This window comes from Octodon degus, unplaced genomic scaffold, assembly GCF_000260255.1.
Source record: "Octodon degus isolate 3935 unplaced genomic scaffold, OctDeg1.0 scaffold00135, whole genome shotgun sequence".
NCBI lineage: Eukaryota > Metazoa > Chordata > Mammalia > Rodentia > Octodontidae > Octodon > Octodon degus.
In genome coordinates this window covers 5,827,443-5,844,279 of record NW_004524711.1, presented here as the reverse complement: position 1 = coordinate 5,844,279, position 16,837 = coordinate 5,827,443, and the positions used below count along the sequence as shown (strand labels likewise).

The window sequence follows — 16,837 nt, the reverse complement described above, 5'->3', positions numbered from 1 at the left end:
TACAGTGGGACATGCAAGCTGCAGGAGCTGCCCCAGCCTGACACTACCACAATAGCCACCCTGACCAGTGGCTGCTGGGAAACCTTCCTGCTTGTCAGGAACAGCACAGCAGGCCACTGGCCACCAAGTCCAAGGGTAGATACACCCCCATCCCAGTCAAGAGACATGAACTCATTCACGCATTCCTGTGACAAGAACTCTGCAGGGTCCCTGCAGGGCAGCAAGCCTGGTGCAGCTCGTTAAATGCAGAAGGTGCCCAAAGACATCTGGAGTCACTGCTTTGGACTGTTACAGAGAGGCAGCCCTGCCTGCCAGCTCAGCAAGGCAGGGGCCTGCTCTGCTCAAACTGCTCTGCTTAAAGCAAGGCCCTCTGTAACCTCAGAGCACCCTTTTCCAGAAGGAAAAGTAGGGATCCAGTTGGTCCTGCCCAGCGCTGCTGTAAGCATGCCCTGGAAAAGAGGCTCCGCTTGGAAGGTCCTGCTGGGCTGCCAGCCGTGAGCAATTCCCCGGCCTTGGAAGAGCAGAGCAACCGGGAAGAAGCCTTGGCTGCAGCGTAGCTTCTTCCTCCACCCAGTCCGGGCATGCTCAGGCCTCCTGGGCAGCATGGCCCAGAGCCCCTGCTGGGCTTGCTGCTGACAAAAACATTACAAGAAAACAGATGGAGCCATTGATTTTTCTACTAATACTGTGACAGGGAAGGCCCATCTGAGAAGGTCTCTTAGGGCCTGAAAGCTAGTTCAGCTCCAACGCTAAAGGACACACACAGGGCTGGCCTCAGTTCCCGGGTCACCCACTCAACAGTCTCTTTCTGACAGATCCCTTTGCCTTCTCAAGGAGGGCTCTCCCTGTTGAGGGACCTGATGTTTGCCTGTAAACCTTGGGCCTGCTTGAAATGGTGGCACCCCATCTCTTGGAGGGAAAGAGAAGATTTTTGTGGACCTGCCCAGAGCAGCATCCTTGTCCAGGGGCCACAGAAGGTTCCAGCAGCTCAGAAAAGATACTGGATTGGGTGGGTGACCTGAGACCCTGTGCAAGGCACCAGCATCTTCTCAGTTATGGTCCCCACCACCACCGGCTCAGCATGTGGGAATGCACCCCATCCCAAGGCAGGGGCGGGGTGGACACAGTGACCTCCAAAGAGCCAGGGAGCTGCAGGGCAGAGCCTCCCCCTCGAGCAGGGCTAAGACCCCACATTCCACTCCCACAGGGATGACCCCACGCCCTACAGAGTGCTGCATGGCACTCAAGGCCCATTAGGACCGCTGACATTCTTTGAACACAGCGTCCCACTGTTGTCCCCCTTGGCAAGGCGGGAGCTGCCTCAACTACATGTACAGCCATGTTCTCTCCCTCTTGTTTCCCTCCCTGGGAGGGGAACCAGTGCAGTGAGAAGAGAGCACATTGTTCTTCAGCCAAGCTGGGACATCTGGACCCAAATGGACAGCCCTAGCACAGAGAGAACCCTCTCTCATGTCCCAGAGACTGACCGATAATAAGACAGCCTGCTCCCTGTGATTACCCTCTACCCAAGAATCTTTCGGTCTTCTGGCCCCTTCTCTTGAAGCAGGTGTCTATGTACATGTGTGTGTGTGTGTGTGTGTGCACATGCACTCACACACGTGCGTACACACACACACACACACACACACACACACACACACTGCAGTCTCGGAAGATGAAGCCCTAACACCTGTCACTTTGTATACTGTGGCAAAGCACACTGTCCTCTCCAGAATCACATGGACAAACACCCTGCTTGGCTTCCTCAGTCACCCCCGCACACCCCAGCCACCTCCACCCGCCACAGACCCAGCTCTTCTTTCCAGCCTTCGATTTCCAAAAGACTGGATTCCTCAGCTCCAGGCGGCGGGGCCAGGTGTTCAACTGCATGTCTCCGGATGTGAGGGGGTCCAGGAGGAAGGCCACCTGCTGGGCCAGGGCACCAGGAAGCCACACTGCGGGCAATCACACCAGCAGCCCCAGGGCAAGCCATGCCAGCTCCCCTCGGATAGGGCACCACCCCGGAATCTGCTCAGACCCTAGGCCCAGCTCAACAATGCACTCCTCACCATAGGCCAAGAAAAGAACAGAGAGAGAAGAGCAGAAGAGGAGGGTCAGCCTGCTAGAGCCAGCTCCCCATCCCCATGGGCCGGGAACAGGAGGTCCACAAGGCACCAGGCACTGACACTGTGAGTCAATGGCTCCCACCCTCCTGCAGCCCCTTTCTGGGACAAGAGTAGGTGGGCAAAACTAAGCACACTGACTCTAATGACAGTGGCCTCGGGCTCAGAGGAGCAGAGACTGGATGAGGGGACTTCCTCCCCAGGGCTAAGACCTCTGGGCCTGCATGTCCAAGACAGAGGGTAGCCATTAGTGGACAACACCATCCTCAGGTAAAACAGCACAGCCCTGTTGCAGAGGCCACCCTATCCAGTGCTGGCATGCCACGTGCAACACTCAAGGGGGGCCTGTTGCTGCTCCAGTTTTAAAACTCAGAAACAGCTCTGACTAGGGAAGAGATCTGCCCAAGTTCCCAGAGGTTAGCACTGGCAGGGCCAGGACCACCTCCTAGACCCCTGACTACCTAGCTCTGGGTCCCAGAGTGGTGGAGGGATCAGATGAGATACTCTGTCCCCAGACTGTGCCATGCTCCCAAGGGGATGGGGAAGCAGATATGGGCTACCAAGCCTGATCATACGCCTGGCAGCCAAGAATAAGCATAGACCAGCTCCTGCTAAGACCTGGCCAGACCATTTGCATGGGGTAGCAGAGTGCTGGGTTGTCAGGAGCCCTCACTGTGCCTCTCCTTGCAAAGGCCTGCATCTCTGTGGGGCCCTGGAAGTTTGTCTGGTTACTTCACACCCTGCTGCCAGCAGACAAGCCAAAGCTAAAAGCATCGGGCCTGCGTCCATGCAGAGTGGAGCCCTGGCTCATGCAGCAGGAGGGAGGGAGGCTGATGAGCGGGGGGGGAGGACAATGCGGGTAAAGAGGGGGCAGTGAGAGGGGGACTGAAGATCAGGAGGTGGGGAGAGGACAATGGTGGGGAGGAGTGGAGATGGGAAACAGGAGGAGATGAACAACATGAGGAGGAAGGCAGGCTAAGGTGTGGAGGGACAGCACCAAGGGGAGGACAAGGGAGAAGCTGGGAGACACGGTAGGGGCTGAGGAGCTGCAGGGGAGAAGGGGAAGACAAGGAACCCACCCGAGAGAGAGGCAGAGCGGAGCCGGTGGAGAGGAGGGGCCCGAGAGCTGCCACTCTGCCCCAGGCCCTGCAGTCTGGCATTGTAGGCTGCCCACCCGCCCCAGGGGAGCCGGCAGGGAGTGGAAGGCAGCGGGGAGCGGAGCGGAGACACCAGGCAGGGAAAGCCCCCCCACCATCGACACAGGGGCACATGGAAAACACAGGGGCACAGCATCCAACAAGACAAAACAAAACAAAAACAGAGAGAAAATGAAGATTAGTTGGTGTTCTGTGTCTGAGACCTGGCATATGCTGGAGGCAGGAGGGATCAGACAGACAGGGCAGGGCTTGCTGTCCTGCTCCAGAGGACAGGGCGCCATCCTGCTGGCCAGTAGGGCACCATGTCCCTCTTGTTTCTAACCCCGGGACAGAGGAAGAAGGTGTCAGGAGGCTTTGGCCCTGTTACTGCTGGCTCCTCAGTCCATATAATCTGTCAGGTCCTCCCCTTCTGTCACAGTCTCCTGCCGCTTTCTGAATCCAGGCTGATACCACCAGCCTCAGTTCAAGGGTCCCACCTCCTCATCTCCCAGCACCCCACAGCCCTTGGATCCTCAGCCATCTGACCTGTGTGATTGTCTACCCTGCAGAGCACCTCACCTTATCTGCTCCTGCCCAAAGCTGCTGGGCACCAGAGAAGTCCTTAACGTGAGCCTGCCCAGATGCACAGGAAAGACCCACGGTGGCATCCTCTGCCCACTTTTCTAACTCCCCACCCCCTTCACACCACAGGGGCCCTGCAAGTGGCCAGCACCACCCCAGCCTGGCTCCTAGGGCCCATTTGATGTTAGTGCTCCTCCAATCCACAACGGCTCCTCCCCACTTTCTTTGCTGGTCCCCTCTCCCATCTCCGACCTCCAGATGAGCAAGGACCCACATCCAATCCTCCAGATCTTCCCTACCTGGACTTCCCCTGGGTGCACATGACACCTCTCAGCTCTCTGAGCTCTAATAGCCCCACTGCAACTCCTGACTCTTACACCTGACCTCAGACCTTTCGTGGGCATCTCCGACCTCAACATACTCTGATACCCCCTCTTCCCAGACTCTTACCCTTCTCAGTAAAGAGTGCCTACTATTTAGTTTTTCAGGCCAAGAGCCTCTGAGTGGGCCTTGTCTCATCTATCTATAAATCTTGCTGGCAATCACTCCAAAATATGTCCACAGTCTAAGCACTTCCTCCCACCTCCTGGCTTCCACCCTGATCAATAGCTGCAGCCTTCTAACTCATCTCCCTCCTGCCATCCTGGCCACACAGTTCCTTTTAGAATGAGCCAGAGAATGTCACTTTGTGGATCAAATTCTTTCTAAGGCTCCTCACACAACATTACCCTAAAAACCGAAGTTTCTAGTATTTCTGGGGCCAACTGAAAGCCAGCCCCTTCCTGTTGCCTCTCAGTCCTCATGCTGATCACTGCCGCAGACACGCTCCTGTGTCGCGGCCTGCGCACTGGCCACTCCACGTGGTTCATCCCCTCTGGAGCCATGACCTCCCTTGACTGTCCCATGTAAAGTGTAGCTGCACACCTGCCTTCCCTCCTCACTGATACTACACTGCTTTATCTCTCTGGCACTCGCCAGACATCTAAAAGAGCACACATCTATGTGGTTTTTGTTTAGAGTCCAACTCTGCAAGAGCACAGGCTTGCCCGGCTGTTGGCCCTCATTCCGCACAGCCTAGTAAGCAGCACAGAATAAAGCTCACATTCATGAGCCATGAACCAGATCCCAGATACATAATAAAATGTACAACATTAGGTTCTCAATACACACTCCCAAAGCTTGATTCTGGTATCTCCCTATGTCTTTATCCACCCTTGATAATTTCATAAAGAAACATCTCAGCTCCTGTGTGTGCCTGAGTAAGTTAGCCTGGCTCCCAGACCTACCTTCTCTAACCTCCTCCGAGACTATTCTGTCCATTTTTTTCTCTTCTTTTCCTGCTCTTTCCTCCCCCATCCTGAACCTTCTCCCCTCCTGTTCTCTACCTGAAAACATTCATAGGGCTCCTATCTGTACCCTGCTATGTGCACTCACTACCATTCTCTCCCCCTTATCATAAAACCACTCCAGAGTGTAGTTGGACGCCGTCTTCACTCCCTCTACACTCTGCTCAGCCCCTCATGGTCTGGTTTCTGTCATCAGCACTCAGCTAAAATGATCCTTTGAAAATCAGCAGGCCCGTGGCCAGCCCAGTGGACTCTCTCCGCCTCCTCCTATCTCTTCAGACTGACATTGCTGACCTCCCACACCTCCTTCTTGAAACCCTTTACTGTCTCGCTTTGTGATGACACATAGTCCTGGTCTCCTGTCACCGCCCTGAGCATCTTCTCTGAGATTCCCTTCACAGCCCGCATTGCCCTCATGACTGTTCCACCCTCAGTTCTCTTGCCTCCATGCTTCTAACATAAAGAGCTCATCTACACCTAGACCTCTAACTTCCACCTTTAATCTTTCCTGAGAAAGATTCCAAAATCTATAACTGTTCCCACTCTTCAAGCTTTAATTCTATATGTTCACACCTGGAGGTGCCACTGGTCACCTCAAAATCAATGTAGACCTAACACTGTAGCTTCATCTTATGCCATGCCAGCTCTATCACCTAGCACCTGCATGCTAATGGAACCACCATCGTGTTTGTGGGGCCTCAAAATCACATCCCATGTCTGCCTCCGCCTCATCCACCACAGCCAACTGATTTGAGATCACGCTGGCTTCCCCCCACCAGGTCCATGGCATCGTGTTTCTGGCATCATCCATGGCATCAGCCCCATGTCTCTTCCGTGCTGCATCCTTCCTGCACAGATCCTCCAGATTCATCTGCTACAGCTTTCAGCAGGACACATTCTCCTAACTAAACCACAGAAAGGACTTGCTATATGGCACTAGGTAAAAGTCCAGTTCCTTAGCCTGGTATTTAAAACTATCCTGAGACAGGACCCTAGCTACCTTCCCTGAGTCTTCCTCTCACACTCTCTAATGCCCTTCACCCTCTCACTGTTCTTCAAACACTTTCTGTTCTTTCTCAGCCTCACTTGATCCCTGTGTGCCTCACCCATTTTCAAAATCTTATCTCTCTTGCAAAGGTCAGTTCAAGTCTACACTTCATAGCCTCCCAAACTGCTTCAAACAATAGTGACCTCCTCACTTCTCTCCCACAGGACTTTCTCCACACCTCTCTTATTACAAACGACTTAGAGTTCCAGTCCCCCACTACCACTTACTAAATTCTAGACTCCTCAAGGATAAAATCCACATCTAATTTCAAGATACACTGAAATCTCTACTTCTAGAGACATCTAATATCAATCTAATCACAGAATCAGAGACACAGGATACCTCAGTTGGACTCTCCACCTTCGATCCATTGTTTTTTCTTGACTTATTGCTACGGCTGGCCGGGTCATCCGATATAACATTAAATGATAGCTGTGCTACAGGCGCCCATAATCTGTCCCTTGCCTGTAACAAGAATGCTTGCAAGGTTTCAGGAGAAAATTGATGTGCACTACAGATTTCTAGTACATACTCTTACAAGTTAAGAAAACAGACCCTGTATTCTCTGACATTTAAGTTGAAATAAGATGTGAGGGGTGGTTGGAACAAAGCAGAATGAACCAGGGACATTGTACCAGGGTACAGAGAATGGTCAATAAGAAAAAAAAAGACTTGATGGGTAAAATCCAAGATAGACCAGATGGAGTTTGTGGCCAGAGACTCTCCCTCAGATCTGAGCTTCCTGGGTTACTCATACTGAAGCTTATTTTCCAGCTTCTTCATTGCTACACTAGAACATCATTATTCTCCAGGCAACCTCCTCAACTCTGGAATCACGTTTCTAGGGAATTTAGGTGGCTCCAGTCCTCTCCCTCCAATAAAATGAGGAGGAAAGAGGTTTCCACTGACAAAGCACTAGGGAAGTATCTCTCTGTCAGATCCCAGATGTTGCAGGAGAAGTCCAGGCCCCATCTGGACCACCCCATGGTACGTGTCGCTCCTAGGGTCACACAGCTGTTTATCATGCTTCTATGCTCAGGTAAAGCAGTCATGTAATGGGGTCTAGATTAGATCTTCAGAGAGGGAAAGCTGTGGCTGCCAAGCTCCATGGTGGAAAGGCTGCCGTTGTTTTGTTACCAACTGCAAAGTACCAAGAGGGGACCTGGAGGGTCTCCACTCTGAAGCCCCTGCCACTACACCCAGCCCCGGGCCCAACCCCAGAGCAGCTGGCCTGCCCCAAGGTGCTTCCCCAAAGCCATGGTCCATCCTCAAGGAGGGCGTCTCCCTTCTCTGCAGCTGGCATAGTGACTCAGCTTCCCCTAAATTTAGGAAAAGGGTGGAGGGCAGAGTCAGCTGCTCAAGCTCCTCTTCCTCCCAGAGCACCTGCTGTCACCCTGACAGCTGGAGGCTGGCTACAGGCCCACCTGACCCCACACTTCTGGGCTCCCTGCCTGTGCTTCACCTCATAACACAATCAGACCCAGGGGTCTTGCTACTTTGGGTATATTTCTTCTTAAAGGGCTCTTTGGCTGTACCACACACACTCTTCTCTCTGCAGATCTGTATATCTGCTCTGGTAGAAGAGAAACATAGTTTCCCAACAGAGCTGGTTCTAAGCAAGGCCCATCTAGACCACTGGCAAGCAGAAAGGGCCGATCAGTTGGAAACACTTAAAGCCCAAGGGCTTTGGGAAAACCTCTCAGCCTGTGTTATAGCTAAGAAGGAAACTGAGTCTAAGAGGCTTCCCACCAACCTCCTCCCCCTGCCCCAAGGACTGCAGGCTGGGGACAAGTGTGGCAGGTAGCTGTAGAGTCTCCTCTTGCCCGGAAAGTATGCTCCAGCCCCAAAGTCACCACCCCAGGACGTTTTCTCAGATTGCCCTGCATAGTAACCCCTCCTTCCCACTCACTCCCTCTTCCAGGACTCAGTCTCACGTCTGTCAGCACACACCTTGCTCACCGTTAGAATTCTCTGCCTATACAGAACTAGACTGCAAATTCCGAAGGGTGAGAACTGCTAATTTCTGAATCTCAGAACCTGCCTTGCTGTGTATCGGGCCTCAGGCCAAGCAGCACCTGCCAGAGGATCATCTCTGGGCCTCTACTCCCCCCAGCAAGCCCACCACAACTGAAGAGGGAAAGGATGGAGGGAGTACACAGGACAGGCTCAATCTGATGGTCCCTGAGGCTCTCACCTGCCACCCGGTGGGCCACAAGCCCTTCCAGGTTCAGTGGCTCCTCTTCTGGAGTTCGGGAAGGATCTGAAGTCGCTTCTTTGGGTGGGAGCTGAGGCTGAGTGGTGAGGCCAGGGAGAGTAGCTGGGGGCTGCTGAGGCCCTGTAGGCGCATGGGTGGTTGGGAGGAAGTTAGGTGCAGAGGCTGAGGTTGGGCTCTTGGGACGGAAATCCAGGTTGGGCCCAGCTGGACATGGCTGATAATCATAAGGTGAGTAAGACCTGCCAGTGGGGACCAGCTCAGAGGTTGCTAAGGAATGCCCACTGGGGATGTAGCCAGACCTGGACTGGGTCAGTGGGTGGGACTGGTAGGAAGAGCCTAAGGGGGGTTGGGAGGAGAGCGGGGAAGCCCCTGGCCAGGCCCCTGGGACACTTTGGGACTTGTGCAGTGGAGTACCAGCCGAGGCTGGCTCCAGGTCCAGCATGAGCATGTTGAGGGCTTCGATGGACTGCTCGATCTCCTGCTGGGAGGCCGCTCTTGGGAACTCCGGGAGAGCAGGCATGGGGGGCTCTGCCAACAGCTGGGGGCTGGGCCTGCTGCTCGCCAGACTCTCCAGCTGGGCTCTTTCCTGCTGCCGCAGAGGTGGGCGAGGCTGCTGTTGCTGCCATGAATTTAGCCCCCTCTGTACGGCCTCCCGACTGCTGCCTCCACGAGCTGGAGCCAGGGGCAACTGGGGCTCGGCGTCCGGAAAGGACTGAGAGCGGAACAAGCCGTTGTGGTCATGGCTATAGTGGGAGGTGGTCACTGGCTGCAACCAGGCTGGGTGGGACCCCCCATGCTGGTAGATGGCTAAACCCTCCTGTGCAGAGTAGGAGGGTCGCAAAGGGACCACGTGGCTAGCCTGGGCGGGCCCTGCCCTGCTGGTTGACTCATAGGGATAGCCTCCACCATTGACCAGAGGTTCCACTGGGTAGGACTTGTCCAGGCCATTGGCCAGTGGGGACAGAGCCTCTGGGTAGTTCCCCTCACTGGTGTTGGTAACCCCGTCCAGGGAGGACAGGGTGCCCATGCTGCCCACGCTGTGTCCGTCTTGATTGGGCAGCTCATCATCCAGGATGTCTGTCTCCCGCTCAGATGCCAAGGCCCTGCCATTGACATGAACCTGGGCTGGGACGACGTGGCGGCCCGAGGAGGACATGGCCGGGCCTACTGCTGGGCGGGACCTGAGCTGCTGCGCATGGTACATGGCACCTTGCTTCTCTCGCTCCAAACCGAAGCCGCTGAGCAGGCGATCCAGCTCCCGCTTCTCCTCGGGGCTCAAGGAAGCTGGGGCACCAGAGGCCCCAGGGGCAGGCTCATCTGTTTTGTCGGTCTTGGTGGAGGCTGTGGAGTTGCCTGAGTCACTGCTCACGGACAATGTGTGCTCCACGTGATTGGGGGTGGCTGACAGGGCTGGACGTGCCGCATTGATGGCCCCGGTGCTGCCGTTCAGGGAGTCCTTCTTCTTCACTTTGGCATATAGGCTGCCATCCAGTGGCCCCTGAGTGTGTCCTACCACCTCTGCAAGGACAGAGAAAGGGAAGCAGCAGACATCAGTGGAGTCACGAATATCGGCTATTATCCCACAAAGAAGACCCAAGAGCATCTCTTCCAGGATCTCCAAACTTGCTCCTGCCACTGCAAGGAGAGGCAAAGGGAAAGGACAGAGAACACCTCTCTGGCCTTTCAGGCACAGCTCTCACCAGCACTCAGCTTTGGGGATGGGAAGCCAAAACTAGGATGACCAGGAGTCCCAGGGGCAAACTGCCCCTGTCCCAAGGCCAGCTCTGGCATTGCACCAGTTCCCCAGCCACAGGGGCGCTTTGGGCCTCAGTGTCTTCGTCTGTACAACAGGAACAATACCAGAATGAGGTTGGACCACATGAAATTCCCACTCTTCACTGAATGCACAGCACTTCCAGCTGCCATGAACTGATGGAAGTCAGATGTCTAGACCAGCGTATGGTGAGAGGTTAGCATCTGGTAGCCATAATCTCTGCCATCATGAATATCATTAACTCCTGAAGGGTGAGGCACAAAGCATAAGGGGCCCCTCGTTGGCTCCATCTCCATGCCTAGAATTCCTGCTCTAGGCCTGAGGCAGAGTACCAGGCTTTGCCCGAAGTGCACATACAGAAGTAAGCATAGAGATCCAGCCCTCCCCAAGGCCAACCTTGCACAAGAAGGGGGGAGCCTAGGTGTAGCAGGCAGTCAGGAGAGAGGTGCTCAAGGGTTAGGGGGAGGCTGAAGGCAGAGTCAGGACTTGTTAGGACAGACTTGTCTTCCAGCCCCTACAGCCATGTCCAGCTCCATGCAAACAATGTGCTGGGACTGTTCAGACAAACAGTACCATTCATCCTGCCCACTCTGCATTTCCCGAAGTCTCTCCCAGTTGCTCCCCGACTACTGTCCTCTTCTTGTGGACTCTGCCCCAACCAACAAGGTCATCCCACACTCCCAAAACTTCCAGAGAAGGAAAACCAGGCAAGGCAAGGTGAGTCAGGCAGGACTGCAGCAGGCCCCCCAAGAGGAGCATGCAGATCCTGCCAAGGACCCCTGAAGGGCTGGAGCCAATCCACAGATCAGCAAAGTCTGCAATCCCCATGCCAGAGGGGACCATGTAGGGTGCTGGAGCAGGGGCTCAGGGCCCCGGGCAGTGGGGGAGGCAACATTTTCTCTGAAAGGAAAAAGTGAGTGCTGAGTGGCTGAGGTCCAGAGGGCTGACTCAGGAACAAGAACTTCCCCACCCAGAGTTCTGTGACTTCACACCCTCTACAGTCAACAGCCCAGCCTCTAGGCCCAACACACGCACACAAGCACGCATGCACACACACACATGTGTCTCCTCTCCTCTCACTCCAATCCAGGCCTCCCAGTTGGCAGGAAAAAAAAAAAAGCCCCAACTCCAACCAGATACCAGCAGTAACACCAGAACCAGACATGAAGACAGCCAGAGACCATGCCAACCAGAAAGTACCCAAATCAAAAACACCCAGGCTTGGGCTCACTAGGTGCCTACAGGACCCCAAGGACCACCACAAGGAAGCACCGGTGGGGATATGTGTAAACACCAAGGACTGCCACTGCAAGTGCACAACTCAACACAGGCACTGCACGCACGTAATTTCTAACCCTTCAGGGCAAGTGGAAGTGGGCCCACTGCAGAGTTGGTGAGATGAGGCTTTTAGAGCCAGAACAGTTCACTTGTAAATACATGGTACGTGGTAAAGCTGGGCCTCACATCGAGCTAATTTACTTCAAAGAACATGAAATTTATATCACCCTACCCTTCTCTCCTAACACACACACATACACACACACGTGCACACACACACATGCACAGAGCAGAATAAATACAGAAGTCAAGAATACTTCAAAATAAATACTTAAATCGAAAGCCACGAATATCTCAGAAAACGCGAATGTTTCCGCTGTGCCCAAGGATCAACCCTCAGGCCAGAAGCGATAACTGCTAAAAATAAAACCTCCTACAGAAGCCCATGGCCAAAAACAAGTGATCAGATGACCACAAAACAGGAATGTCCTAATCAAAACACACACACACACACACACACACACATACACACACACACACCCCATGGGCCAGCAAAGTGACATTACCCAAAAGCCAGCACAGAGACACCAACCAGGCACACACGCCCCCTCCACACACCTTGGACACGGAGTACTCTGCCCATTCACTGACTTCTACAGAAGCATCTCTGTGTCCCCAGTGTTCTGTGAGGTTTCAGGACCCAAATGACATGGGGTTCAAGCTGCCAGGCAGCCCAGGCTCACTGGCCTGAACTGGAAGGGAGTTTGGCTTCTAAGTTCAGATGCCTTCTGAATCTCCACCAACCTGCCCTGTGCCCAGACTCCTAAAAGCAGCCAAGGGCAAGTTCAGGCGCAGCTGCCCCTCCTCATTCCCCTGTCATCATTTCCAATAGGGTCCAAGCTGTAAAATGAGAGTCTGCCCTCCATGTCTTCTTGCTCTGGGCACTGGGCTTCTTGCCGCAACAAAAAGAAAAGGCTGCCGCTGGCTGTCTCCAGTAAGGAAAAGTACCACAGGCAAGAAGCTGTCATTTACCCAGCTTTCTGCAGCAGCCCCACCCCCAGAGTGTGGAGCCCCCTCAGACCAGTAAGCAGCAACTGAAGAGCTGTCTTTCCTTCTCACTGGGTCTGGAAGTCTGCCTGGCAAGCTACACTGTGAGATGCCAGTGTGTTTCCTGAGCCAGCACTGCCCTCCACCTTCCGCATGCCAAAGCTGTCCCACACAGTGGCTTCACCCCTTGACAGGGAAGATGAGACAGCCCCTGGATGCAAACCCATCTGAGAGCATCTAGGCCATTCAGCATCTGCATAGGGTTCATAAAAGACCTTTTGGCAAGACAGCTGAGCTGTGTCCCCAAGGCAGAAGGGAGAACTCACACTGATTCCCGCTACCTGACATCCGGATCTTTCCTTGCCCCTTCTGGCTAGGCCTCACTTTTCACTGATTTTGAAAATATCAATATTAAACTTATTTTGCCAAGTAATATATCCCCACACGGGCTCTTGTTTGCAGCAGTACCAAGAGTAATAACTGCCAAAAGACTTAGGCCTAGTCAAGAAATCAAAGACTTATAAATTGTTTAATTAAATCCTGTTTGCTAAAGGCAAATGAAATCTCTCCTGCTAGCCTTGAAGAGGCCAGGTACTCAGCACCAGCTCCACAAGGAGCACAGGTTCCAGGCCACTCAGCACTAGAGTTGTCCTCTTGTCTGTATCTGCCACACATCCCCAGGCTCTGCTGAACCTTGGCAATGGGGCATGACCTGTAGAGCACCTACGCCTCCTCCTCTTATGCAGATGAAGATAAGTGTCCCCAGGGCCCCCAGCCCCCCAGGACACATAGTTTTATTGCTCCGTGCTCCCCATCCAGCATGGCTACATTAAGAGCTATTTACCAGGACCACAAGAAACCGGAATATAGTGTTGGTTTCAATCTATCAAGACAGGAAGGACAGAAGAGAGAGGCAAACAGAAAAAGGAAAGAAGTGAAATTTGGTGGGGGAGGAGAGAACAGAGAACTTACAGGTGCTGGGGGAGACAGCTTTATGGCTCTGCCACTGAGGGCCACCACAGCCATCTCATCCAAGTCCCAGCAGCCTTGCAGCTCAGACAAAGCCACCTGAGATGAGAGGATCTGGTCACTTGGGGGAGGAGGGCATGGCACAAGGGGAAGTCTGGCTGCTTGAGAGGTCACAGGCACAGGTGATAATTGCAGAAACACAGGCCACTGGCAGCACAAGACAGGGAGCCCCAGGCTACCATCTGGGGCCAGCCTGGACATCCTATGCCATGGGCCACTTCCCTGTCCAATTCTCTGGGGAAGAAGCTAAGAGTTCCAGAATGTCTTCAAGGGCATGTTTCTTTGTCTATATCTCCCTGCTCATCCCAGTCCTGGACTCCACCCTTTACACTGAGCTAACTGCATGTACCAAGGGGCCGTTCTTCCACCTCGGCCAGGATCCAGATGTGCGAGTCATGCTTTTGGAAAGATCGGAGGAAAATCCCTAGCTGGGCTGGATGAGGACCTGCTCCCTGAGGCACCCTCCCAGTGGCGTGTTGTGCGCAGGTGTGTGCAGTGCTACATGCCTGGGGAGGACCAGGCTGCAGGAAAGGCAAGTCGCATCCATCTGCCACACTCAAGGCAGAACACAAGAAACTAATACATAAGAGATGCTCTGGTTGTACAGCTTTAGGGCAGTGGCTTTCTCCTCTTGAATTTCATAAGAACCTCTTCAGGAAGTCATTACAAATGTACATTCTAACCCAGAAACTTCTACTCAGAGGACTGAAGCATGGTCAAGAATCAGCATTTTAACAAACTCTTCTGGGGTCTGGACCCGTGCACATGAGGAAAATGTCTCAGCAAACTCAGACCCAGGTGACCAACTGAGAACAAGATTAAGGACACCACAGCCACCAGTGCCCCGCTCTTCCTAATGAGCAGCAGATTTCACTTATGGAGATATCAGGACAGATGGCCAAACCAAGAACAATGGAAAATTCCAGCTGAAGAGTAGAAGGTACAAGGGACCCCTTCCTTGGCAATGATTTGATAAGAGAGACCCCTCTCTGACCAAATGGCAGGTGTGATTCAAATCAAACATGATTTATTAAAGCTTCTGGGATGGGGCCCTCTGTAATAAAAAGTCCTTTGGGTCCACATCCAGCAAATGACAATTCATTAAAATACATTACCCAGAGTGACAATGACCACTCTGATGTGGAAGAAATCAATTTGGTTCCAATAGGAAGAGGCACTGTGCCCACCCAGGGCACAGGCAGAGTGGAAGCAGACTGGGCCCCAGCAGGAGGGGATCTGGTAAGAGTAGGAGTGGGAAATCAAAGCTCATGTGCATCTGGGAGGTCAATGAACCTTGCTGAGAAGGCAGGCTGGGCCCAGAGGCACCTGGGAGAATGAGCTCTGGACATGCCACCCTATCAGCAGCAGCCGGAAGCAGCTGTGCAGGGGCCAGGGCTGGGGAAGCCGAGGGGCAAACGGAGTCAGGACCTGGGCCTAGCCACCAGGGAGCCCACGAGGGACACAGATTGAAGGGGAGGGGGAGGAGAACCATGCCTTCCCATCCCCCAGCACCAGACACACCCACCACTCAGAAAGATGCTCCCCGTCTTAATGGCCCAGTCAGCCTGCATCAACCACTTACCCACTCCAAGGCTGGCCTTCAGGTTGGTCAGGGGGAGATCTGAGTGCTTACTTGCAGTTTGCTGAGTAACAGGATTCAGGAGCTAAGTCCCTTGAGTGAGGCTTGGCATACCTAAGCCTTTTCCTCTCCATTCTCTACTTCCCATTTTCCAATAGCTGTCACCACCCACAGCCCCCTTGCCAGACATGCCTTTTATCCTCTGGCCCTGGTCTGTATTCTGAAGCCTCAACTTCACTGTCCTCAAAACCCCAAACCCTCCACACTCTATTCTTGCTGAACATTCCTGCGTTGTTCTCTGAATCGGCAGTGCTGTTCTCACTCCTGAAGTGCCCTTCCTCACTCTGCCCCGAAGCTCTCGACCTCTACAAAATCTTTGTCCACCACCAGATTCTGTTCCAGGATTTCAGGGAAGCTTCACAAGACCCAACCCCTTCCCACTGTCTTCCAAATTCATGTCACGCTCTGCTATGCTCCCATGGCTTCTGTAGTCCCCTCTCCTGAGACCCCTACTGCACGGTCCTCACTGCCTTCCCTGCTCAGCCGAGTGCTCCTTGAGGAAGGGACCTCATTTCTTTCTCTCTCCCAGAGCCTGACTCCCAGGGCTGCCATCCCCAGTGTGGTCTATATGAAAGGAGCCTCCTGGATTTCTCCATCAGCCCTATAGAGTAGAGCCTAGCACACATTAAGTTCCCCATAAGAGAATCTTATAGTACATCAAGTAGCCCAGAAAGCTTTATACAGTCTTGCCAGTCCCTGAGATAGACTTCTTCCACTGTAACCCAGGAGAAAATCAGGGTTTCTAGGAGGACCCTGAGCCACTTCAGAGAAAAGGGAAAATAGAGATACTGTAGCCAAACTATGAGAGGGAGTATTCCTCCTGTGCTACAGCCCCGGCCAGACACAGTGGCTATCTTATGTATTGGTTGTGCCAGAGCCTACCCCATGGCATCCCCCATGGACCTCCAAAGCTACTTTCCAGGCTAGAGAACATTAACTCTCCTAGTCAAGAACCTCTTGGGAAAGCCTAGAACTTTTTCAAATGCATGTGTGCACACACATTTTACATGTAATTCAGGGAGTTAGTTGATAGATACCATGAAGTTCATCTGTGGATCCCATACTAAGATACATACTCATCTACAAGTTAAAATGCCACTTTTGGGTTCTTCATGTCATCCAGAACTTGCCTGAAGATCACCCAGCTCCATCCAGCAGAAGCGGGAGATACACAGGACAGAAATCTTCCAGCTGGAGGACCTCAGAAGCAGCTAGCTGGAGCACCCCTCCAGCTCTTAGCTGGCTTGGAGAAGGCAATGTAAAGGGGGGACTGAGAGGGCCAGGCAGGGGTGCAGCCCAGGGTCCCAGCAAGACAGGATGCAAGGAGGATTAGGACACCCTGGCACAGGAAGCAGGGTTCCTGGGCTCAGTTTGTGACAATCCTGGCCTCCCAGCTGGCCTATCTCCTGCTCCACTCTGGCAGAGATTGAGACAGGCCTTTGTTGGATATAGCCTACAGGGAGCTCTGGAAACTTTTGCTTTTCTCTCTCTCTCTCTCTCTCTCTCTCTCTCTCTCTCTCTCTCTCTCTCTCTCCCCTTTCTTCTTTCCCTCCTTCCCTCTCTCTCTCTCCCTCTGTTCCTCCCACATTCTTGTTGAGATACTGGAGATCGAAATGAGGA

General features: G+C 53.4%; 1 protein-coding gene across 15 annotated transcripts in view; it reads right to left on the bottom strand.

The window, feature by feature from the left end:
* Nucleotides 1-16,837, bottom strand: part of Tns1 (tensin 1) — a 102,231-nt gene that overhangs the window by 30,596 nt on the left and 54,798 nt on the right. For 9 of the 15 annotated variants that reach the window (XM_023701430.1, XM_023701423.1, XM_023701418.1 and 6 more), the window contains 3 exons: nucleotides 8,430-9,968; nucleotides 3,203-3,289; nucleotides 1,810-1,926 (listed from right to left, as the gene is read on the bottom strand). In XM_023701430.1, coding sequence (XP_023557198.1) covers nucleotides 1,810-1,926; nucleotides 3,203-3,289; nucleotides 8,430-9,968 — 1,743 coding nt within the window. Of the gene's footprint in view, nucleotides 1-1,809; nucleotides 1,927-3,202; nucleotides 3,290-8,429; nucleotides 9,969-12,120; nucleotides 12,246-16,837 lie in introns of those variants that run through there. The other 6 variants (XM_023701431.1, XM_023701427.1, XM_023701428.1 and 3 more) reach the window with 3 other exon arrangements.